Genomic DNA, 24,840 nt, shown 5'->3' on the forward strand with positions numbered 1-24,840 from the left:
GCCCGCCGTGGGCGGCCGGCGCCCCCGTCCCGCCCCGCGTCTGGGCCCGCCCGCCCCGCTCCCGGCTGGCGCCCGCCCGTCCGCCCGCCTCCAGCAGCAGCAGCGGCGGCCCCGGCAGCAGGAGGAAGGGGAGGCGCCGAGGGAGGGGTCCCGGCCGCCGCGGGAGGCCGCATCGCCGTCCCGTCACAGCGTCGGCGCCGGCCGGGGCGAACCCGGAAGTGGCCGAGCCCGCGCGCCCGCCCGTCCCGCCGCCGCCGTCGCCGCCGCCCCGCACTCGGGCGAGCGCGGGAGCCGCGCAGGCACACGGAGCGCGCCCGCCGAGCGGGCCATGGCCGCGGGAGCCGCCGCCGCAGGTGGTGGCGCGCGGTGAGGCGAGCGCGGCGCCCCCTCCGGGGCGGATGGGACGCGGCTGGGCGGGCGGGCAGTGCCGGCGCCCGCGGCTGGAATGGTGCTGGCGGCGGCGGTCGGTGCCTGCGTTCTGAAGCCCGAGAGGAGCCACAATGGAGACGCCGTCGCTGCCTCCCGCGTGAGTGAGCGGGCGGGCGGGCTGGGGCGCTGCGGGTCAGTGCGCCGCTGCGGCGCTCGTCGCCGGCCGTGGGCGCTGCTCGGGGACGGCGCCCGGTGGCCGCGGCGGAGGACGCCCGAGCCGCCGGGGAGCGGACGCCGGGGGCGGCGGGAGGTGGGAGCTGCGGGGCGTGACGAGGCGCCGTTCCCGCAGTCCTGAGGCGGCCGCGGACGGCAACTCAGCCCGGCCAGGCAGCGACTTCAAACGCTGCCCAGGGTTTCCAGGGAAGGGTCTCCCCAATGCCGGGCGAATAGAAGATTCGGGATGGGGCTGTACTTTGGGACTCTGGCTGTCCTGTGTATACCTCTCTGAAATGCATGGGCTGCTGGTGCCCAGCTCGCCCACCTCTTTCGAAGGGATGGAGATGGGATGCACGGGAGTCCGTTGGAAAAAAAAAAAAAAAAAGCAGGTGGAAAGTACCAGACGCCGGTTGTCTAAACGAATTGATCTTAGGTGGCTTGCTTCTCCGAATTTCTATCAAAATTAATTTCTGAGCAGCTTTTACATCACTCTAAATGAGCGGCGGCTGTTCAGGGCATGTGACCTCTTTTACCTGGCACTGCAGAAAATTGTATCCAGAAATCAGAGCATCTTCTGTTTCCTTGGTACCCTGGGCAAATTAGGAGTGTAGCGACCTGCCAGGCACAGGTGGCTTTTTCCTTGGTACCCACGTACGTTCAGAATCAACTGCAACAGAATTACTTTCCAGAAATAATAACAGCTGAACAGTGTTGTGGAAGATCATTGAAGATTTGCACGACTCAGTACAATATATGTATTTTTTTAATATTTGGTCAAAGTGGACTATAAATCCCCAGGTGTTTTGACAATTTCGATTTTGATGGGCTTCCCTCAGGTTAACCTTTATGAAGGAACAAGAGCCCTTTGAATCTGACTTTTCAAACCGTGAGCAAACCTCATTCTGAAGAACGGTGTACCTTTCTTTTCTCCAGAGCTTATTCATGGAGCCTTATCGTTTTTCACTTGGATCTGGGCAGCTTCGCTCCATGGCAGTTGCACCGCACCGCCAGCCTCTTGTGGTTATTTGGCAGAATTCCAGCCAAAATATGGCTCTTTGGCTTGAGCTGAATAATTTTTTGATGTTGAGTCCTTTTAGGAGAGCTAATAGAATCCTGGAATTACATTTTCTAAAAGTGCCTTACAGAATTTTTAGCTTGAGTGGAACAGGTCACGGGGCTCTAAGGAGTAGAAGATAAGACTCTGGAATTGACCCTCCTGGGCTGGTAGAAGCAAGGGCTCAGTTTCCTGATCCCCGTGGCTTTGAGGGGTTTGTAGTCTGGTCCTGTTCTTCAGCAGGTTCGGGAAGGCTCCTGAATCCCTAGGAAACATGATGGTGGATTGTTAGCATCAGCAGTGTGAGCACAGCACAGCACATGAGTTCTGTCTAGGCTCAGAGGCACTGAACGCAGGAAATGCTACCTGTATGTAGACAACACATAGTGTATAAAATATACCATGTAGGCGTCTTATCTTTAGTAAACCTGCTCCCTTTTTATGAGTTCTCTGCATTCTCTTTTTACTTTGGGAGCAGAGGGCACCAAAGGAAAGAACAAGGAGATCTTAGAATGCAGGTGAAAAAAAGGGTGTGGAAGAGCAGCCTCTGGAGGGAGGGAGGGGAGAAATAGAAAATGATTTAAATAGAAATAATTAAAAATGAAATAGATGTGTGCGTGCAAATATTGATAAACTGAATCTCAGATCAACTAATCATCATTTTGGTGTCTGGTACAGTTCTCTGATATTGAGACTCCATCAATAAGGCTAAAACAATGACAGGCTGAGATGTACTGGAAAGCTTGAAATGCCAGCAGGGATGAGAGAATTGTTAAAACTTCTTTTAATCGTGGGTGGCTAAAGTTGGTGAGACTTTTTCATTGTTTCTGTTCATTTAATAATAAATACTAATCGGTTTTATTTTCATTTAGTCTATTTGGGATTAACCCTTATTCCAGAGCTCGTTAGAGTGTTACTTAGCTTTCTGTAGATCAGAAATAGTTTTCGTTCCCAGCCCTTGGCCTGTTTGCCTCCACTCCCATAACTTGGGTTTTCCTTCCTCCCTGAATCTTGGGAGCCGGATTTGAGAAATGCAGGTAGTGTCTTTGGGAAGGAGCTTTATTGGGCCTCACTGGGCTAGAGCTGGGGTAGGACGGAGGTCAGGGGAAATTATTGGGAGGGCTCAGCTTTTCATAAGGCTAGATTTTTAGCCTGGGCTTTAAGGCAGAGAAAGATGTTTGATGTGGCCTTAAAGTGCCTTTGATGATGTAGTTGGAAGCAGGGCCTCAGATCCTGTTTGTGTGAGTGTGCGTTTATTCATTAATTCTGCAAATATTTGAATGCCCGTCTCTGCTTGGCACTGTGTTTGGTGCTCTTGCATGTGCTTCTCTTTTAACACCAGTTTTACTTTGTTCCCAAATCCCACCTTCTGCCCTTCAGCCTATTAGCATATTGTCTTGGAGGGATGGAGATGACGGTGCCCGGCTCCCCAGTTCCTTTGAATGGGCTTCTTGAAATTAGGTTTTCATCTCTTGTGCTCTCCCCTCCTTGCCTCCATGTTCTCCTCATCCTTTTTGATTCTCATATTGATTGTCATTGGGCTTCATATCTCTGCTTTATTGGTTTTTGCTTCCTATATGTGGCATTTAGATTCTCTTGCCTTTTGAGGTCTGGGTGACAAGTGCTGTGGGACATTTGCCTCCGAATGAACCTGCAAGGTGTGCAACTAAGAATTAGATGTAGATTAGTAAGGGAATTTCAGGCAGTAAACTGAGGTGTGTAAACTGATCAGTCTTGACGGTGGGAATGTTTTACACATTCTAGCTTTTATAGTTATTTTTGTAAAGGATTTTCATAATTATTGAGGGAAGACTATGAGGTATGGGATAAAGTACACCCGTTTGACCACCCCTCCCTGAGCAGTTTTCCTGGCCTTCATTTTCTTATTTTCACAAGTTGGCTTTCTCGATACAGGCTTTACTTTTTTTGCTTTTCCTTCACAAAACTAAGCAAAGTTGCCTCAGAAACAGCCATATCGTTTTTCAGTTGATGATTCCGCATAGCTGGACACTTGTCATCGGAGTTGTTCAAGCAGAGGCAGACAAACATCTTGTTGACCGTGTTCTGAGGGATTCAGGAAGCACAAGACTGGTCAGATTACAGCAGAGATTCTCAGATTTTTGGATTTCACTGACCTGTAAAATTAAAAAAAATTGAAGTCCAACATAGAATTGGTTGTTTTGCCAAGTAAAACAAAAATATTGATAAAATATTCATCAACTGTCACCATCTTTTTGTAAAAGAAAGCCCATTTTAGTGTCCCTTCCCAAATACAAAGAAGGACATAATCTCAGACTAAAGGTTAGTCCTTAAATGGAATTAATTTAGTTTTATGAAAACTTACTACGTTGTCCTCATTTTGTCACAGACCAGTAAAAAGTTTATTGAAGCCTGACATTTGTGATCCTCTGGACCAGATGACCTTTATTGTTCTAAGAGTCAATTACTATGAATTTGGAACTTTGCCATGCGTTACCCCAATATTCATTTATCTTTTATAGCCTATTGAAATGCATTTTTGTTTTTGTGTTAAGTAGTTATAGATGTAAATTGGGCATCTCTCAGATCTTAGCTGAATCTCCTCAGTGATAAAGATGTTTAAGTATTTAGGAGCAATAATGGCCCACAAGGTAGTGTTGAACAATGACATATGGATCACTGTGTATTGAAGGAAATGTCATATATAACGAAAATTTTGAGGTGTGTTTGGGAACTCGTGGAGTGCCTGATTTCCTGATCTGGAAATAGGATTCCAGGATTCTGGAAACAGGCAGCATTTATGAAGTAGTCTTAAAGTTTTCTGATGCTGGGAAATTGCTCCTCCCTTTCCCACCGAATAGCCCCAGCCTCGTTTCTAATTTACATTGTCTAATGCACACAGTAGGCATTCAATAAATGTTAGTAAGTGTGCTTTTGTGGGGAGTGTAAATTTACTCATCTGTGGCTCTTATGGAACTGCACCAGGAGTGTGTATGAAAACAAGTGAACTTCTTAAGATCATGCGGAAGGTTTTTTCACGGTGCTACAGAGAATGAAAATTGCTCTTCAGATGCTCTTCTATAGAATTCTGCCAAATTCCAAATGTATTTACTGTCTATAATAAGGAGTTCAGGATTTTTTATTCGTATTTACTGGGTGCCTGCTATGATCAGGCTTTGGGGATATCTCAGAAAACAAAACAATTATGGTTGAAACTGATAGTAAACAAATATATAATACAGTTACTGTAGTGTGTGGGTCAGTATACTTCTCTGTCTTATATTTCAGATTTTTGGCAATTGCTAAAGTGTTTTTTTTGACCAGTTCTTTTCAGTGATCCTTCCTTGAAAAACAGTCTGTTGCTTTCCACAACACTACTTTTTCTTGGTTTCCGCCTCTAGTTTTTAGGTTGTTAAATGTGATTTACTTTATCCCATTTAATCTTGTCAACAACCTACCTTATAGTGTAACTCTGTTGTTATTATCTTTTTTTCAGAGGTTCAATTACTTTCCCCAAGCTTATCAAGTAGGGGAGAAACTGGGATTCTTATCTCTGTTGATCGCTTTTTTGTCTTACACGGCTTCTATGACTGTTCTTTGGCAGAAGCTGTCCCTCACAGATGCAGGCCTTGGGCAATTCTTCTTTTCAATCAACTATTAATTGCTAAATTGTGGCTCCATCTGTGGCTTAAGCCTGGGCTCTAGATCTGTGCTTCAGTCTTGAATTTGGAGCTTCGTACAGAACATTTACTCCCAGCTCAGACCTCAGATCCAACATGTCTAAAACTGAGCTCTTGATCTTTGTTCTCTAATGGATTTCCCTTTATAACATCTCCACTTATTCGGTAGAGTAATCATTCTTCCTGTCTCGGATACCCAGAGTCTTGGGGTGGTCTTTGATTTCACTCTCTTTTGTCATCTCCACATCTTATCAGCTCCCAGGAACTGTAGAGTCTTGGTTTCAAGTGTCCATTCTGACTGTTGCTCTTTTTCTTTTTCTTTTGAGGAAGATTAGCCCTGAGCTAACATCTGCTGCCAATACTCCTCTTTTTGCTGAGGAAGATTGGCCCTGAGCTAACATCTGTGCCCATCTTCCTCTACTTTATATGTGGGCCACCTGCCACAGCATGGGTGGATAAGCAGTGCTGAGGTCCACACCTGGGATCCCAACTGGTGAACCCTGGGCTGCCAAGGCAGATTGTGTGAACTTAACCCGCTGTGCCACAGGGCTGGCCCCTGATGGCTGCTTTTCTAATGAACAGAATTCATCACTTGATACCTGAATTTTTGCTCCTATTTAACTCTATGTATTCTCTCTTCATCTTTTAGTCCACCCACTTTTTTGATCCCCCCCAACCGCCCCAATATCTTAGAGTCAGGTCAAATGACTTAATAAAACCAGATATCTCAGCCAGGTAGTCACAGCCCTCCAGCATTTTGGCCTTATCTTAATGTTCAAAATCATTATGTGCTTTAACCTCCTAGGGTAAATTGCCTTATCACAAGCCAGGAGTCTCTAGCCTTTTCCTATCCTGCCCCCAGTTAAAACAACTTGGAATTCCTCCAAGGCCCAGTTGGAGCCCCATCTCCTTCACAGTCTTCCCTATTTACTCCAACTCATTCCAGCTCCTCTTTGCATTCCTGTAGTATTTATAATCCATCCCCCGGAATCTTGCACCTGTGTACTGACTTGGGCCACTCCCCAGTGGTTTCAGATGTGCTTCCTCGGTTAGATAGTAACTGGAGAAGGCTCCTGTGTTCAGCCTCCTTTATATCCCTCACCTGCTCAGTGTGGATATGCAACATCGGGCATCCAGTCAGTGCTTACCTACTTGATTTATTAACAGCGATGGTTGTCTGGAGTATTGCTAATAACTTTTAATTGAATGTTGCAATTAAAAATGAGGAAGGCCAATAAAATCTATAAAAATATATTTCCATATTCAGTTTAGCTCCTAAGCTCAGCATTTTTCTTCTTAACTCCGTATTTACAATCATATAGTGTTTACTGCCTGTCCGCTCCCTGAGGCAAGAAGGTGAAGTGTTATTGTCTTTGACTTTCATGTTACATTTCATATTAGTCTTATTTGTGGAATAACAAAAACTAATTTTCTAAGTAAACAGTGTGAAGCCCAGAGAAGCCAAGTGACCAATCCAAGGTCACTTTGTTGGTATTTGACATAGGCAGGACTACAGTTCGTGTCTTCCACCTGATTCTGGTCCTTTTCTGGTGCCCTTTCACTCAAGTGTTAGAAAAGGTAGCCCAATCAACTGAATTTTTTCTCCTATTGAACTCTAGGTATTCTCTCTTCACCTTTTAGTCCGCCTCTTCACCTATGTATTCTGTGAGGTCATATTGCTGCCCTCTCTTAGTAGCTAGGAAAAGTGGCAAAAGAAAGCTCAGAAAAATGATTGATAAAAGACATGGAAGTGTCTGGAATGGATCATCGACCTCCTTCGCCCTATGTTAGCACCTCACAGATATCCCACTCTGACAGTCTTTGTTAATTGTTTATAGCATATTCTTTAAAATAAGATTGATCTTGCATAAGACATGCTTTTACCCTGGTCCCTTTCCTGGTTAATAGTCACTGTCAGGGACAAAAAGTGCTTGATTGTGCTGTTTGTCATGTAGGTGGGAGGGGAAGAGGGAGAACAGCTAAGTTGAACTGAAGTGGAGCTTTTTACAGCTCTATTGTTCTACTATCAGAGAGCAATTAGACTCCAGCTTCCATCACCCTCTCCACCTCAGACATCCCAACCACCTCCTCCTGCCAGTGCTTCCCCACGCACTTGACAGAAAGCCACGCAACCGAGGCCTGGGGGAGAGAGGGCGTGGGGGTGGTATGTGATACCTCCGTCTGTCCTCCAGTAGGTTCAGTGCTCTGCTTTTTCACTGCTAATCCACTTTAGTAAAATTGGGCATTCCAGTTTTTCTAGACATTTCCTTTCTAGCTCTGGGAAATCGGAAACATAACTTTTAGCAATATATAGACTGTACTAATGTATTCAGTGGCATTATTATGGTGTTGTATGTAAGGTGTCTGTTCTTTGACTGGATAGGAGGTTGTTTATCTCCCAGGCTGCTTCATATTTACTTCTAAAGGTCTACATACTGAAGGTATGATCCAAGTTCTTACATGTCTATAGGGCGGACGTTAACGTTTTTTTAAGCTGTATTTATTTGGTAATACGACCATATGTTCATAGATTACAGTTGGTCTACTGGCACTGTACCTAAAAAGAGTTTAAATTCCAAACACTTGAAGAAAATTTGCAGAGTACGTCTCTGCCTTTAGCTAGTTGCAAAGACTGAAACCACAACTTCACCACAAACCAAAACATGTTTTCGATGGAGAAAGCCCTCTACTTTTATAACCTCTAAGTAATATGGTGGTTATTTGGGTGAGATGAAGGCTATGAGAGCATTTTGTTGTGAAACTGCAGAGTGACATAACAAATATTGGTTAAAATATTAGTTCTGGTTGGATCTCTACTTCTACTATCCTGGACTTGTATATGGGAGCAATGTTAGTATAATCACCAGCTTCTGAATGCAAGTTTAGCTAGGAAGACAGCAGAGAAAATAGAATAGATGTTATAAAGCAATAGAGAAACTTCAGAGCAGTATGGCATGGATGGTGACTTTGAAAACAACAGCTGCTGACGTGAACTTGGCAGAAATTCGTGAGTAATGGTGGGTGACTCATTGCAAGCAGGGGAAGTCTTGCAACTTTTGAGGTGAACAGGCAGAGGGGAGAACAGAGATGGTGGCCACCCAGGGGTTACATATTTGTGTCCTGAATATGAAAATGTCTGGTTTCCTGTTAAATTTTGCAGCTGCATCATTCACATGGATTATAGCATTGTTTCCACCTGAAAACCCAAAACATAAGCAGCTCATATTTTTTAAAGTGTTTGTTCTCAATTTGAGATGATTGCCCTGGGGTGGGAGGTAAGTGGGTGGTGGGGCATGTTACATCACCCTTTATTTTTAAAATTATAAATAGCTGCCTTTCACCCCTACTCCTGGAGCTGCTGTCATTCTGATATACCTAGTCCTATAAAAAGGGCTTGCCTTAATACTCACGTGAAGAGGGATGGCTATGTGTAGTTTGGAAAAATTGCTTGGGTCATTCTGATCTCTCTCTCCCCTCTGTTGGAAATCACTGTTCCCAAGCAAATCATATACGTCTAAAGAAATTGTACCTCATTTCTGAGATGGCCTCAAGATTTTTGCAGTAGGTTTAAAGCTTTGCCGGTTATGGAATCTCGACTATTTGATGGAGACAGCCCTTGTTAGACTCTTTGCTTCCTCCACTGAGAATTCACTTATCGTCAGTCGTGTGTTCTTAGGCAGAGTTCGAAAGTTACCTAGTCTGAGAAACCGACCTTGTCCACAGCTGGGAATTTGCAGAAGAGTCAGTCATTGAAGGAAGGCTTTAGGATTATCTATTATAAAACATAGTCGTGTACTGGGATCCAAACCCTTGGAAACCTCAACTATTCTAGAGTATGTTTTGTAACAATAGGCTATTGGATAATTTTAAGACCGGTTATGGAGTGTAGAGTTGGGGAAAGACTTAAAAGTGAAAGAACTTTGAGGAAGTATCTCCTCCAGATATTTTAAAGAAGACAGTTCTCAGAATGAGGAGCTTTTCCGGAAAAGGCCAGCTCTTTGCTTCAGAAGGGAAGCAGGGAGAAGGTGTAACTCTGCACTTACTTGTATAACTCAAAGGGTAAACCTTTACCTCTCGCTTAGCTGCTTCCTAGTGTGTGTTCATTTTCCACACCTATAGTTGTGGACATGATGTGTCATTTTCTGTTACTCAGTTCTGCTTCTGATTGAGAGACCATCCAGCACTAAACCATATAGGAAATGGAAAATTATGGAAAGGACTTCAGTAGAAAATGTGGACATGTGTGGCAGGGTACTGTATTTGTAAGTGGCTCTTAGTGCAGAGAACACTTAAAATAATCCAATGTTATTTCTTACTTATTCCTTTAAGCCTTCAAATAAAGGCTTTTCTTTGCAGAGTTTCAAGAGTACACTAGAAAAAGCAGAAGCTGAAAGTAGCTCTAAGAAAACACCAATATAGACATTGATTGTTGTCTGATAACTGTCTTAAAGTTAATTCTCTCATGCAGGAAGTTTTAATTCCTGATTTCTGAAGTACATATAAACACTCTGGACTCTTAATGATGTTCATTCTATGGCATAGTTGCTTTCGCTTCCGTTTTGAGTATTGGAAAGCCTTCTAAATAGTTTTGCCAATCCTCAATATTATGTTTTCCTTCTGTTGTAAACTCTGAGTTATTAAACCAGAAGCAGATATAAATATTATTAACTTGCCATATGTGTGGACATTCAGTGTCATATGGTGAGAAAGTTTGCATATATTGCATATATCTATGTAATTTCTCCCTTTTCCTACTGGTTTCTTTATGAAAGGATGGTGGGAAATGGCATTATGAGAATGTGTCTTATACTATAACGTGTTTCCCCAGTCTCCTCCACCAGATCTGGATGTCCTTTCATCTTTTGGCCCCTAGACATACTAGCTTTTTTTCTTAGGCCAGGTGTAACTCATTCCTCTACACACACACACACACACACACACACACACACACAGAAGAGGCTGCTGGAGGCAGTGTCTTGCGCTAATTCATTTGTAGGGCCCCTTTATTAACTTTCAAGTGGTGGGAAAGCAGGACTGACGTCCACTTCTAGTCTAGTAGGCAAGCCCTCGAAGAATCAGATGCCTCAACTAGTGTTGAATCGGGCGTAAGAGAATGAGCAAGGATAGGAGGTTACCTTAATGTTCAAGTGTCTGAGTTTCATGTACTGTCTGTGTAATTAGCGGTTCCCGCATTTCTATGTAGATTTTTCTCTCAAACTCTAGACTCCAATATTCATCTGCCAATTTGACACTTTCACTTGGATGTCTAGTATCTTAAAACTAATGTGTATAAAAACTGAGCTTTTGATCTTCCTACCCCCAAACCAGTTCCACTTGCAGCCTTCCCCATCTCAATGAACGGAAACTCAATCCTTTCAGTTGCTCAGGCCAAAAAACCTGGAGTGATTCTGACTTTCTTTGGTACGCCACTTGTATTGTCAACGAATCTTATTGGCACTACCTTTAAAAAATATCCAGGGGCTGGCCCCATGGCTGAGTGGTTAAGTTCATGTGCTCCGCTTCGGTGGCTGAGGGTTTTGCTGGTTCGGATCCTGGGCATGGACCTAGCACCACTCATCAAGCCATGCTGAGGTGGAGTCCCACATAGTAGAGCCAGAAGGACCTACAAGTAGAATATACAACTATGTACTGGGGGGCTTTGGGGAGAAGAAAGAGGAAAAAAGCAGATTGGTAACAGATGTTAGCTCCATGGTCAGTCTTTAAAAAAAAAAATCCAGAACCCAGCCACTTTTCATCACTGCTCCAATCTCTACTGCTACTACCCTGCCCTGGGCCACTGGCTTCTCCTGCTGCATTACTCACCTAGATGGTTTCCCTCCTTTCATCTTTGACCCACATAGACTGTTCTCAACCAGCAGCCAAAGGGATCCTTTGAAAACCTAAGTTGGATTGTGTACTCTTCTGCTCTGCCTCCCATTTCACTCAGGGTAAAGCCAAAGGCCCTGCATGATTGGCGCTCCCCCGAGCCCTGGTCTCACAGTTAACACCAGGCACATACTGGCCTTTGCTCTGGCTGTTCCTTCCATCTGGATCTTCCCTCACCTCCTAGTCCTGGTTCAAATCTCAGTTCTCTATTTGGCCTGCCCCGATTGCCTTGTTTAATACTGCAGATTACATCACTCCATACTCCTGACTCTCTTTACCCTGCCCTTCTGCTTTTTTCCATAGGTCTTATCATTTTCTAATGTGCCACTTACTTTACTGATTTGTGGTGTATATTGCCTCCTCTCTCTCCCTCCCCGCTAGACTCCAAGCTCTGTGAGGACATGGATCTTTGTTTGTTCATTGATGTATCCCAAATGCCTAGAACAGTGCTTGGTACATAGTTGGCACTCAAAAAATCTTTACCGAATGAATTAACAAAGTATATTATTTTAAAAATAAATCATCCTTTCAGAAGCGGGTCAGGAAAGGAAGAGGTGTGATGAGAAGTGCAGCAGTAGCTAATGATGTTTGCCTGTTTTTTGTGAGATGTATGTACAAGTATGATTTTTTTAGGCTTCATTTGGTTTCCCGATTTTTTTAATAGCTTTATTGAGGAATAATTTACGTGCCATAAAATTCACCCGTTATAGTTGTACAATTCAGTGAGTGTTAGTAAATTTCCAGTTGTGCAACCATCTCCTTAAAAAGTTCCCTCATGTCTATTAGCAGTTAATCCCCTCTCCCACATAGTACCCTGTTTTTGTTAATTTTTTGGCTTCCAAGTCTCAAAAGACTAATTCATACAGCAGTATATATAATATAGCCTTATACTCTTAAAAATTATAAATTTAAATAGGAAATTAAATGTTCATTGCTTAATTTAGGCAGTGGTGTTAGGCGTTAGTGAAAAGAATGAGCTCGAGAGTCAGACTGGCTTCACTGTTACCAAGCTCTACCATTTACCAAGTTACCCAATTTTTTTCTGCCTCAGTCTTTTCATCTGTTAAATGGGGATAATAATAATTAGTCAGCTCACAGAACAGTTGTGAAGATTAAGCAAATATTGAAAGTCAACTCCTTAGTTTAGTGGCTGCTATATAGTAAATAGTCAATGAATATTAGCTAACATGATTGATCTCTTGTTAGAGTCAGTCCAAATATATGGGTTTCAGCAAAATTTGCATCAGATTCTAAGTTTCTGAAAGTTGTGTAAAATATGATCCTGTTCCTGTCTTGGTTTGTAAATAATGTATGACTACAGGAGATTGTAAAAGCAGGTTAATTTCTATCAGAGATCATTTCTCAGCTTTTTCATTTGGAGGTATCTGCTGAACCACTTTTACTGAATTTTCTTTGCTCATCTTTGGCCTAACTTTGATCCCAGGGAGGTAATTACTCAGTTTTTTGTTAAAATCATAGTGGCCATCAGAAACTGTTCTGAATTGTATCTTAATTTTACGCTGGGATATACTGTGAGACTTCCTTTCAATGAGTGGGGTTGGGCAACATTCATTGCATCTCTTGTAGCTTGGTAAGCTTGTACTAAATTATCGTTAATAAGGTCTTGTTCTGTTTTTTGTTCTTTTATGTACAGATGCACAAAGCAGGGTCATCAGAAGCCTCTCGATTCAAAAGATGATAATATTGAAAAACACTGCCCTGTGACAGTGAATCCTTGGCATATGAAGAAAGCTTTTAAAGTCATGAACGAGTTAAGAAGGTATCATTACGTTAATATACATGTAACCGTGGGTCTTTTCCCTTTATCAGTTGTTTATAGTGAATATATTCCCTGCCCCTCGTTGTTGCTTCGTTTGATTCAGAGAACATCCAAAGCTTTTTCTGCAAGTTTTTTAAAAGAGGAAGAGAGCACGTAATTTGTCAGAAGAGTGAATGGTATAAGGCTGCTCTGTTCAGTATGGTAGCCACTAGCCACATGTGGCTAGTCTGAATTGAGGTGTTCTCTAAGTAGAAAATACATAATGGATTTCTAAGACAGTACAAAAAAAGAATGTATTTTATTGTTTTAAAAATATTGATTACATTTCGAAATGATAATATATTGGATATTTTGGGTTAAATAGACAATATATTGAAATTAATTTCACTTCTTTCTTTTTATTTTTTTACCGTGATTAATAGAAAGTTGTGACCTGCAGTATATTTTTATTGTACAGTACTGGTCTAGGGTATTTAACATATCATTGCAAAGAATATGGCTAAAAAACTTTTAGAGAAAAATGTAACTGTCTTTGGTGGTGGTGGTGGTGGTGGTAGTATTTCTCAGGAGTAGCAACCCTCCCAGTGCTGAGGTAATTCTCAAGTGTGTTAAGAGTCACTGCAGTGAAAAGAGTGACTTTAAAAGTAATGGAAGAATGAGTAGCTTTTTTAAAAAAATTAAAAGACTAATGTATGTATTAACAGTCTTGGTTTTGTTTTCTTAGCACTTTGTGAAGGACATCTATTTTTCCCCTGTAGTTTCCTTTGTGAAACTCCTCTCATATATTTAAAAGCTTGAACTAAGAAGAAGGAAGTGACTTGAACTTTCCCTTAACCTCTTTGGTAATGTCTTCCTAAAGGCCCACCCTTCAGGTCCTTTGTTTGTTTATTTCTTCTTTACTTAAAGATTCAATAAATATTTATCTGCTGGTTACTGGAGAGACAGTGGTGAGCAAAAACAGACATGGGCTTATGGTTGACTTCAGGAATCACACGCATAATTTACTGTAAATTTTTTTTTAAAGATTTTATTTTTCCTTCATCTCCCCAAAGCCCCCTAGTACATAGTTGTGTGTTTTTAGTTGTTGGTCCTTCCAATTGTGGCATGTGGGATGCTGCCTCAGCATAGCCTGATGAGTGGTGCCATGTCCACGCCTAGGATTTGAACCGGTGAAACCCTGGACCGCCGAAGTGGAGCGTGCAAACATAACCACTTGGCCCCGGGGCTGGCCCCTTTACTGTAAATTTTAATGGTAGTAAGTGCTCCAGTGGAGGGCTGCCTGGTGCTATGAAAGTGGATGACAGTGGTCAGGGAAGGCTTCCTTTTCAAGGTAGGAGTAATTGCTGAGACCTGAAAGCAGAATAGAGGTAAGGAAATGAAGTCAGGGTGGCAGTGGGAGAGATTAGGAAACAGTGTTCCGGGCATAGGGAATGGCAGTGCCCAGTCTTGTGGTGGAGGGAGCTGGCCTCATTGAAGGAACTGGTGGATAGCTGTATCGAAGATGGCTAGGGGCTCATGGCAAGAGAGGAGGCCGAGTGGGCAGATGGGGGCCAGCATTTTGGTCTTTGTCAGGAGTTGTCATGGGAGGAAGCCATGGGAGAGTTTTAAGCAGGGTTGTGACATGATCAGATTTGCATTTTGAGAAGAACACAGTGTGGGGTGCTGGATGGAGAGTGGCTTGGAGAGGGGCAAGAGAAAGTTAAACTCAATAATGGAGGTTTGATTTACTTCCTAGTCCTGCTCTGACAACATTTTCAATAAGTGGGTTTTCATTTAGTTTTCGGGAGAATATGTAGTGAGATAATCCAGCAGATCTGGCCGTGTTGTTTCAGTTTTTTAATCCTGTTGCAACAGTAGTTATTAGAGTGTAAAATCCAGTGGTTACTAAGTGGAACGGAAAGAAAAATAAGAAAAACAGTCTGGTTATTTTAAGACTGAGATCCTTAATGGCTTTTCTTTTTCTTTGAAAAGTCTAGAAAGGCTGACTTTTAATACACCTCTTCACATGTCCTCCCCCCACTCCTGTGGGGTGTCGTAGCAGTTGGCCTTCCACTGGGGTTGTGTGAGTGGGTCTCTCCTGACCCAGACGGGACTCACTGAACTGCAGGGAAGGTAATGTCTCGTGCTCCTTCCCCTGAGGTAAATGACCTAGGTTTGGGGACAGACTCTTTGGCCTTGGGCCAACTGTTTTACTTCTTTGAGTCTTAACTATAAAATGAGGGAGATGGAGGGATGGAGTATCTGAGGTTCATTGCCGCTCTGACCTTCTCTGAGCCTCTGAGATTTTTTTCCTGCTTACCTGCTGCGTGTCATGTGGTGTCCTTGCCTCGTCCTAGGATCATTTAGCTCTGGCCTTCATTCACCTGTTTGTCCCATTTCGGGTGTGAACTGTATAGCTGTGAAATAGTACCTTCTTGGTCTTTGTGTTGCACCATTTCAGGAGCTGTGTGTCACCAGGCTGGCAGTTGATGCTGATTTTCAGAACAAAGAATAACCTTTGAATAGCCAGAGAGTGTTGGCTGCCGGGTCTATAACCAGGATGTTTTAATGACGTCACTAACTGATAGTGTTTTTAAAAGTGAACTCTCTTTGGGATTCATCAGAGCCTTTTTCTTTGTTTTTAATGTCATTCCCTTCTCTCTTACCCCTTATAGCCAATTTGAATAATTCTTAAAAAAAAAAATCTCTGAAGTGACCTACTCCTCGTATAACTGAAAATCGTTTATTTCCTGTCCTTGCGTCAACTTCCTGCTGCCAGGAAAAGGTAGCTGAGAGTGGTTTCCTGACTTCTGGGAAAGGAGAACTTCCCTGTTCTCGCCCCTCTGCTCTTGGGCTGTCACCTCTAATTGGTGGATTAACAGCCGTATGTAGAGAGTGTGTTTATGAACCTTCGGCTAATGGAAGTGAGATTTCAGGAGTAAAAGTCACTTTTCTTCCAGTTATAGTTGGTGTAAGGTGTGGGAGTGGGAAGTCAGGAGTTTTGTAAGGTTTGTTACAGAATTAATACAGTTTACAGAAAAAGAGTGTGAAGTTTTCTTAAAATAGTTTTTTGATTTTTTTTTAAACAGGAGGCGAAGATATAGCTCTATGTCCCAGCCCAGTATGAGCTTGAATAACTTAAAATTATTTGGTTTAAAAACCCTGTAGTCACTTCTAAGCAATGTATTAAACAAGCATTTGTAAGCACTTGGTTCTCCTTTGAAATCAGCCAGTGTGCCCAAAAGGCTGTGTGGGAGCCAAAAGCAGTATCAGACTTGGCCTGTGCCCTTTGGGGGTCTAGACTGCTGCAGGAGATGAACAGACAAGAGGATGAGCTGGTGGAAGGTTGTGTGCAAAATGTGGGTACTGAAGAGGATCCCCACAGGAGAAAGCCACAACTGTCCATGGAGGTGGTTTCAGCTGGGCCTGACGGGGTGCACGCAGTAGGATTCATACGAAGGATGGGAGGGGAGAGGCCGTTCCTGTTCTGGATAATTGCACAAACTAGGGAGGGGATAAACATAACCTGTTGGATAAAGTAAATCAAGAGTTCAGGAGGGGAGAGCGAAAGGGGTAAAGGGGCACATGTGTAAGGTGACAGGTGGTAACTAGACTTTTGGTGATGAACACGATTCAGTCTATACAGAAGTCGAAAGACAATGATGTACACCTAAAATTTATATAACGTTATAAACCAATGTTACCTCAATTTAAAAAAAAAAAGAGTTCATGCTGGGGAGTGTGTAGAGAAAGGTTAGGAAGTGAGAGAAGGACAGAATTGTGGCAGGTTTAAATAACACGGTGAAGTTGGACTTAATCCTGTGGGCAGTGGGAGTCAGCGAAGGCTTTTGAGAAGAGGAGCAGCATTGTAAGATTAATGATGTCAGAGGAACAACCTGGCAGTGTAGTGAAAGGACAGGTCAAGTACAGCAACACGTCTCTGTTTAAACTTCCCAAGCCTGGGTTGGAGGGGGGAGGGTTTTTCAAAACACTGACATATTCAAAATCAAACCGAGTGCTTGTTATGTGCAGCACACTGTATTGGGTTTCTGGAGGAGATGAAGAAGCAGAGTAAATTCCAGACGCAGTATTATTGAAAACATTAGACTGTGAGCTTTTTGAGATGACCAAAAAAGGAACTATCAAAAGGTAGCATTTTGCCTTTAAGTTAAAAAAAGAAACCCAAAACTTCTATTTTCTAGAATATGGGTTAAGGCTGTACTTGAGCTTTAAAAATTTCAGTGAGTGTTAGTGGGGACTAACCTCTTATTTGTTTAGAAGGAAGATCATTTTGAGCCTTAAGTTATATCAGGAGTTGAAAGTTTTCAGCAGGGATAAGTCATATGAAGCAATTTAGATGTTCACCTATATATCATCCCAAAGTCCTAAATATTTAATCATTCAGCTGTAAGAGCAGTTCTTACATTCCAGAAGGTAATTTAAACAAAAGAGCCTGCGGCTCTCTCTCAAAGGAGTGCTTATGGCATGTCCCCCAGGACTTTCAGACTTTGTGGACCTCGTTCACCACTAAGATTACATTATCTGTTGTGCCTCGGTGAAACATTTGAGTTGTAGCTCTTCTTTTGTTATTTGTACTTTGTTGCTTAGATGGCAAGTGAATTAAACAACACCCTTAAGTGAATCTGCCTGTTTCTTCATAGCTTTATATCCCTGCTTTTAAAAGAGATTTTTAGGAAATTACATAGGATGTGAATTTTCTTGTTGCTCTAATGTGTCTAGTATATATATTTTTCTATAATAAACCATTGTCAGGTTCATTTGCTTTCATGTTGCACTAGAGTTGAATATAAAACATTCCTTGAAGGACAGAGCAATTGGGAAGAGCCCCCAAATCAAGCTGACTGTTTTATTTAGAAAATTTAAGAGCGATTTTGAAGCTTACAGTCTCAATTTAACTGGTAATCTTCTACAGTGTTCCTTAAGCATTTGTGATGGATCTCTTTTTAAGTGGTGTTTATTGAGCATGGGTAGAATCATTAAACATTTCAAAAGATGTGACGAATGGATGGTGGTAAATGACTAACCAACTTTGGTTTCTTCTCTTTCGCCACATTTCTGAATACCTCCCCTGTGTGAGACACCACAGTGCTTCACAGTTTGCCTTCAGTAGCCCCTCTCAGATCAGAAAATCTGACTTTGGTGTATTTCTTTTAAATTATTATAGCTGAGAGTATCTACCTGGTGATTTATTTTACCAGGTTTTTTTTCAAAAAAACTTTTAATGGAGAAGTTTCCTTTGTATCAATTCTCCATTTTTTACCAGGTAGTCAAGCTTTTCACCCTCGTGTTCAGAAACTCACCTCTGCAGTACTGTGTCCCCTCTGAAATCCTTTAACTTCCTCATCTCTCTACCCTGCCCCCTCCCCACCACCCTTTCTCTGGCCCTAATATCTTCTTTCACTGTATTTCTAATTATTCTTTTCATCTTCTCCTCTCAACTGTGACCAAGTGTTCTTGCAAGTCCTTGAATCTAGACACATTCCCTTCCCTACAGATACGCTTTCAGAAACATGCCTTCCCCCATGTCTTCTTGTGGCTCTGTTTTGTCATTTTTCACTGTCATTCTGCTATCTCAATTCTATCTGGAAAGAATGGTAGATTCTCTTTCCGGGACCCTTTACTAGTTTAAAGCAGTTTCTAAATCACTGTAGTAGGTTTTCCTATGACTTTCTAAGTTGACTGTCACCGCTTCCTACTTCCTCTTTGAAAATCTCAGCGGGTGCAAATCTGTTGAGGAGACTGTGCTGTTTTTCAGGACTCTTATTGTGGTGGTGAATCTTATTAAACCCAACATGTAGGTTTTCCCTGTGCTTAACTGCCACAGAAATTCAAATTCAAGCCATCATGGTCTTAAGAAGGAAGACAGCAGTGACACTTGTCACAGAGTTCTGTTGTTCTTCAAGATTACTGACATTTTAGCCAGGTGGCATCTGCCTTGTCTGTTAAATGGCATTGTCAGTTATATTAAATTTAGTTAAATATGACTAATTTAAGTCAGCAATCAGGAAGCCTTTCACCTTGAAAATATCTCATCTCCCTACCCCACCTGCCTGCATGCCAGGTAGCTCATACTCAGTGAACAGCAACACCACGTCTGGCTCACCCTCTGCTTCCCGTCCAGTTTTTGATTTCCTTGGCTTCTGACCTCTTGCCTCGTTTCTTTTATGTCTGTCTTTGTTTCTTTGTCCTGACACCTGGTGCTGTTCCAAAGATGACTCTGGGCACATTCCTAGGCTGTGGTTTGTGTTTGCCCCGTGAACTCTGGCTAACAGCTCCTCTCACCAGCCTGGCACCTTGGCTGTTACTCCGATTCCTCTCCCTGTGGCAGGAAGTGCCTCCAGATTTTCCCTGGCACCTGAGGAAGAAAGGTGGGCAGATGCCATGTAATCTCCCCACCACGCCCACTCCCACTAGAAAGTAAATTTGTGTTTCGTGTGACTACTAATTATTTTTGGTATCTCAGAGCCTGATGGCACATTTTACTTTAAGAAGATATGTACACAGTAGTGATAGGTTTTTCTAGTCTTAGGAATTCATTCATTTTATATTGGAAGACCAAAGTGTATCTTGATGTGGTCAGGCATGTTCCCTTGGTTTTCAGAGCAGTTTTTTACCAGAGAAGAACCAGTGTTCATGATGCTGGTTCATTTAGGGGATGGAGTGCTTTTCCTCTTCCTGTGCCGCTGAGTTTTACATAAGGCCTGTGTGACTCCTGTTTTCCAGATTTGAGGTTGGAAGCGACCTCCTTTCCAAAGCTTCCATAAGGTTGGTCTTGGCCTCTCTTGTGTGTTGTTCTCAAACACCCCACACCTGCCCCATCAAAATAGTCATAGGTTCATTTTGTAATTACCTGTTAGCTTGTCTGTTTCTCCCACTCGACTGTAAACTCCTTACTATCACAGACATTATCTTCTTTATTGTGGTAAATGACGTAGTGCTTGGCACACAGTAGCCACTCTAGGTATTTCATGAATGAATGAATAAATGCAAATTTTGCTAAATGGCGACTTTCTTTATCTCCTTATTCTGGAATCCCTTTCCTTCTACAGACCATTGCCTTATTAGATTTCAAATAATAGGAGCATAAACTCAGAAACTCACCTGTAGACTCTGGGTATGAGCTGCTAAAACAAGTCTCTCTTATTTTTATTGCCAGGCTTTTCATTTATAACCTTCTCCTCTTCACCCAAAAGTCATCCAGCCTCTTGTGAGCTTGCATATTTGGAAAGAGGGAAGGGCCAGACTCAGTAGACACATGCTGGCTGAAAGAAAAGAAGGCTGGTCAGCTTCCTCTAGTCCTTGAGTGCTGTTTTAAAATATATTCTTGCTGGAGACAGAAAGATAAAAAATTGAACATTAAAGCTAAATATGTCCTTGATTTGTAATGTGGCCCATAGACTACATGTGATCCAACCCAAGGTGTGGCTGCATACTAGTTTGTGCTGTTTTTACCTTATTAGTTAACTAATCAACTAATAAGCCAGTAAAGCTGAGCTAATTATGTCAGTGACAACCAGCAGGTGTTATGCTAGAACGTTTGGATCAATGAGTAATTGTAATTGAAGCTGAAGATAATTAATTACGTGATTTCGAGGTATTCAAGTGTAATTCCACTTAAGTTCCATTTTGAAACTAGAGCACTAAGAAGGATTACTGACAACAGGAAGATAGGCATAAGGATGCACTTGACTCACGTTTGACTGTGTCCAGGTTCTCTGGTCACAGGAGGAAAACCCGGATGGCCCTATTCTGGAGAGACTGTGAGCAGCTCTGCTGACCCCTGTCCCACCTCCCTCCTCTCCTTCGCTCATGCCCTTCTCTCTCTCTCCCTCTCTCTCATTCCTCTCTCACTGCTCTTCTTGTTCCACAGCTCCTCATTGTGCTTTGCAGCTTCAGCCTCCACGCAACAGCACATAGTGTTCTCTCTGTGTGGAGTTCTCGTGCCCCTTCTCCATCCAGCTAATGCCTCCTTGTTTTTAGAACTCAGCTTCAGGTCAGCAGCTGCAGGAAGCCTGTTCTGACTCCCAGTGTGATTTGGATGCCCTATTCCCATAGCGTCTTTACATTGTATCCTGCAATCTTTGCGTTGTTATTCCTTTCCTCTAGTCTCTTTAAGGACAGAGATGATCTTGAAGGGTTTGGTTGAATTTGATTTTTCTAAATATTCTTGTAGAGCTAGTGCTAAATACCCACTAAAACTGGGCCTTTTATAAACTATAAATAGAACTTTAAAAATAGTTTCTATTATATAGTTTGTCAGATAATAAATTGGTGTTATTTATAATTTATACTTTCTATTCCCTATTTTATTCAAGCCTTAATGAATCTTAAAACCACACAGCTTTAGGTGGTTTTGTGTAGTAGTTAAGAGGCTCTGGAGCTGGACTCCATGGATTTGAATCCTGGCATTGCCATTAGTGGGGGCTCTAGGCTGGTTATTCATCCTTAGCCTTGGCTTCCCTAGCTATATACATTTGGGGGGTAAAGATCTTAATAACACCTCATGAGATTGTGCTGGGGTCTAAAGGAGATAATACATGCAGGTAAAGCTCTTGCATAGTCCCCTCCTGAAAACCCCACTGACTTTTCCTACCCTGATGATTTGGGAACCCATGGAATTCATAGAATTGCAGAGTGGTTGTATATTCTCAGAGCAGTCAGTAGACTCTGTCAGTTTTCCACACTGATTTGGAGGAATCACAAATAAGTGACATTGTGCCACCTTTTATGATTCTAATGTGGGACCTGCCTGGTGTCTCACACAGCATCGTGAGCCATTAAATCGGCACTACCCATGAGCCATGCTTCCATCTAAAGGGCATAACAGGCTCACCTCAGCGAGGCCCTGGGATGCCATTGTCACCAGTGCTGTTGTACTCCTTTTTCTCACTGTTTCTCCTAGACTGGAGGGAAAATAGATGCCAGTTGGATCTTCAAAAGTTTTGCTGTGAACTCCACAGAAACAGTTTGTAAGCAGTGCGGAAAAGTGGAAAACTTCAAGGATTTGGTTAAACTCACGGGAAAATGTTGCTTGTAAGCTGCTAGAAAATTGCAGAAGCAGGCAGGCCACCCTTGTAGGAAATGGGAAGCCTGTTCTGACTTGTGTACACTGTGCACATAAATTCAGTTCTCGGATATTTGAGGTGTGGAAAGGACTTGGTTTCACCATACCTATTTTAGTCATTAATGACATGACTACCAGTAAGCTCGGTTTTAGAGTGGGAGTCTTGCTTGTTTTGGAATAAGTATCAGCAACCTTCTTTGCCAAGAAGATATTCTGTGACATTCTTATTTAGTTGGAGTGTCTCATCTAGCAGCTTATATAGCATGTAAAAAGTGTTCACCACATGTTTTTGAATGAAGTGGATATTTTAGAATTTAAGGTATAATTATGTTTGCTGAATAATGTTTGTTTTAAGGTAACAAAATGCTTTTTAAATTTTATATGTGGTAATAGTTTTTGGCCTTGAGGAATGAGATATTTTGCATTGGTAAAACGATCTGATTAAGTTTCAGATGCCCAATTGCCTTTTAAGCAGCAGGGGTAATTGAATATAATTTTACCTTTGCTTGGTGACCCAGGGTCATGTTAAATATCTGTTTTTTGGATACTCTGACCCAATTTAGGTTCCTACATATGTTTTATTTTGTCTTTCTCTCAATGTCAGACTGCCATCTGCCACTTCTGCTGATGCTGTTCTTCATTCAAACTACTTCCCATTATACAGTTCCATTGATGGTTTGCTGCCAGTAATTTCCTATCAGTTGAGAAATCAGTAATCGAGTTTGGAAATATTTCTCTGTTAAACAAAGGCAAGAATTTGAGTGAGGGCCCACGGCATGTTGGGCCTTTGTCATAACTATATTAGTAAGTCTCAATTTCAGAAAAGTGGGCTTTTACTGTAATATTTTTGTATAGGATGTTTAGTACATTTATTATTGGTATCATTAAAATTTTTTCTCTGCTTTGTAAACAGTCAAAATTTGCTGTGTGATGTCACGATTGTGGCTGAAGACATGGAAATCTCTGCTCATAGAGTGGTGCTGGCCGCCTGTAGTCCTTATTTTCATGCCATGTTTACAGGTATGAAATATTTTAGTTATGGATGTTTTTTAAATGTATACAGATCTGGACTTGTCTTTCCATATTTTCTTTTCTTATTAACATTTTACTTTTATGAAATTAAGCATCAAAATGGAAGGAAATCCTCTAGCTTTGTTCCAAATTCCTCCTCATCTTTGGTTTTTGATGTAATTATGTTGTGTGGGTGTGTACATTGCATACACATAGTTGGAATTTTATGCTTAGTTTTCCCCCTTTACATTCATATTTACATATATTAGCTTAGTTTACTTTCTTGCCATTTATAACAGCTTTTGGCATTTTATTATTTGGCAAAAGAAAAGTACTTTTACTGTATTTTACATTTTTTCAAATGATTTTCACATTTACTTCATCCAGTGTTTACAGTGATCAAAGAGAGGTTTATTTAATGTCCTTTGATTTGGGAATATAAGAAAATAATGTGGGTACTCAGGCAAGTGTAAAAATATGTAGAATGAGTTTAGTACTTCTGGAAAAAAAGTAATTTGTGCCTGCCACACTTGAAGTCTTTAACCTCATTCTTTAAAAAAAAAAAAATTTAAACATATAGTACTGTATGAAGAAATGAAGTTATTATCTGTTTCAACAGTGAGCTTATAATCTTAGAGTATTGGTAAGGCAAAGAAAATACATATAAATACAAATGTAGTTATACAAAAAAGCACAAATACAAAGCTATTCATACTTTAGAAACTATTAAGTATTTCCTAACATTTTACTAGATGCTTCAAGGAATGCAAAAACAGCGTAAATAAGCTTCTCACCCAATAGCTTATGGAGTCCCTGGGGAGGTGAGATGTGCACACTTTAAATACGTACAGTGTATGGAAGATCTGTGTGCCCAGTGCAGTGATACCGATGATGAGGACTGTGACGGGCAGCATTGAGAGGAGGCAGTCTCACGTTTCCTGAGACCTAATGGATATAAAGGTTTTCACACATGAAGACGAGCGCAGAAGGCCTTGTGGAGAGAATGGGCTTGGTATTCTGGGGAGAGGAGTCTAGAGGCCACCTCACTTTCTCAGCCTATTGCGGTCTTGCTGTTACTGAACTGAGTTAAATAATCAGGAATGTGAGAAGGATAGCAGAGGGGCTGTGAGCCAAGTTGGGGAAGTGATTTTGGAGGGGACCTTTACCTGAGGCTGATTTTAAAAGTCAGTACTATTGAAGGGGGACTAGTCAAATTTTTATGTCTGGGGTTCACTTCAGTCTCTTGGTTTATGTCTTATTTATTACTCGTGGACACCTTCTTGAACAGAATCTCTAGGCTTGTAAGAGGAGGGTTCAGTCTGGGATGTGTTGGCCTTATTTAGGAATTCCCTAGTAAAGTGTTGTCTCCTGTAAGTGGCCTTCCTTCAGATGACACTGCTATTGCCACTTACTTGTTGGAATTACTGGACCTTTGGGGTCATCAGTAACTTTATCAGTCTGGGCTTCATCAGTTTCCCTTTCTGGAAAATGGGCACGATCATATTACTTTCTAGGATTTTTATAAAGATTAAATGAGATCATATATGTGTGAATTTCTTAGCACTTTACTTGGTACATAGAAAGTGCTCAGTTAATGTTGGCAGTAAGAAGTATGGTCTCCATCATTGTTATTTTTTACTTTTCCTAAATGCCTTTGCTCTGTATTCTGTAAGAATAAAAGATTGAGAAAATCTTAGACTAGACTTTTTAAAAAATATTTTCCACAGTTACAAAAATAAAGGGATTAACATAAAACTACAAGATCAAGGTTAGTTTCGTTTCCCCTCAAAAGGCAATACGT

The 24,840-nt window shown here is 41.8% G+C and overlaps 1 protein-coding gene across 3 annotated transcripts in view; it reads left to right on the forward strand.

Moving 5' to 3' along the window:
* Positions 1-250: 250 nt before the first annotated feature.
* The window catches only part of KLHL2 (kelch like family member 2), a 107,844-nt gene continuing 83,254 nt past the window's right edge, over positions 251-24,840 (forward strand). The window contains exons 1-3 of one of the 3 annotated variants that reach the window (XM_046656721.1): positions 251-526; positions 12,839-12,964; positions 22,942-23,048. In XM_046656721.1, coding sequence (XP_046512677.1) covers positions 501-526; positions 12,839-12,964; positions 22,942-23,048 — 259 coding nt within the window. In that variant the 5' untranslated portion in view covers positions 251-500. Of the gene's footprint in view, positions 527-12,838; positions 12,965-22,941; positions 23,049-24,840 lie in introns of those variants that run through there. The other 2 variants (XM_046656720.1, XM_046656722.1) reach the window with 2 other exon arrangements.

The sequence above is a fragment of the Equus quagga genome, chromosome 3 (assembly GCF_021613505.1).
Source record: "Equus quagga isolate Etosha38 chromosome 3, UCLA_HA_Equagga_1.0, whole genome shotgun sequence".
In the NCBI taxonomy this organism is placed as follows: domain Eukaryota; kingdom Metazoa; phylum Chordata; class Mammalia; order Perissodactyla; family Equidae; genus Equus; species Equus quagga.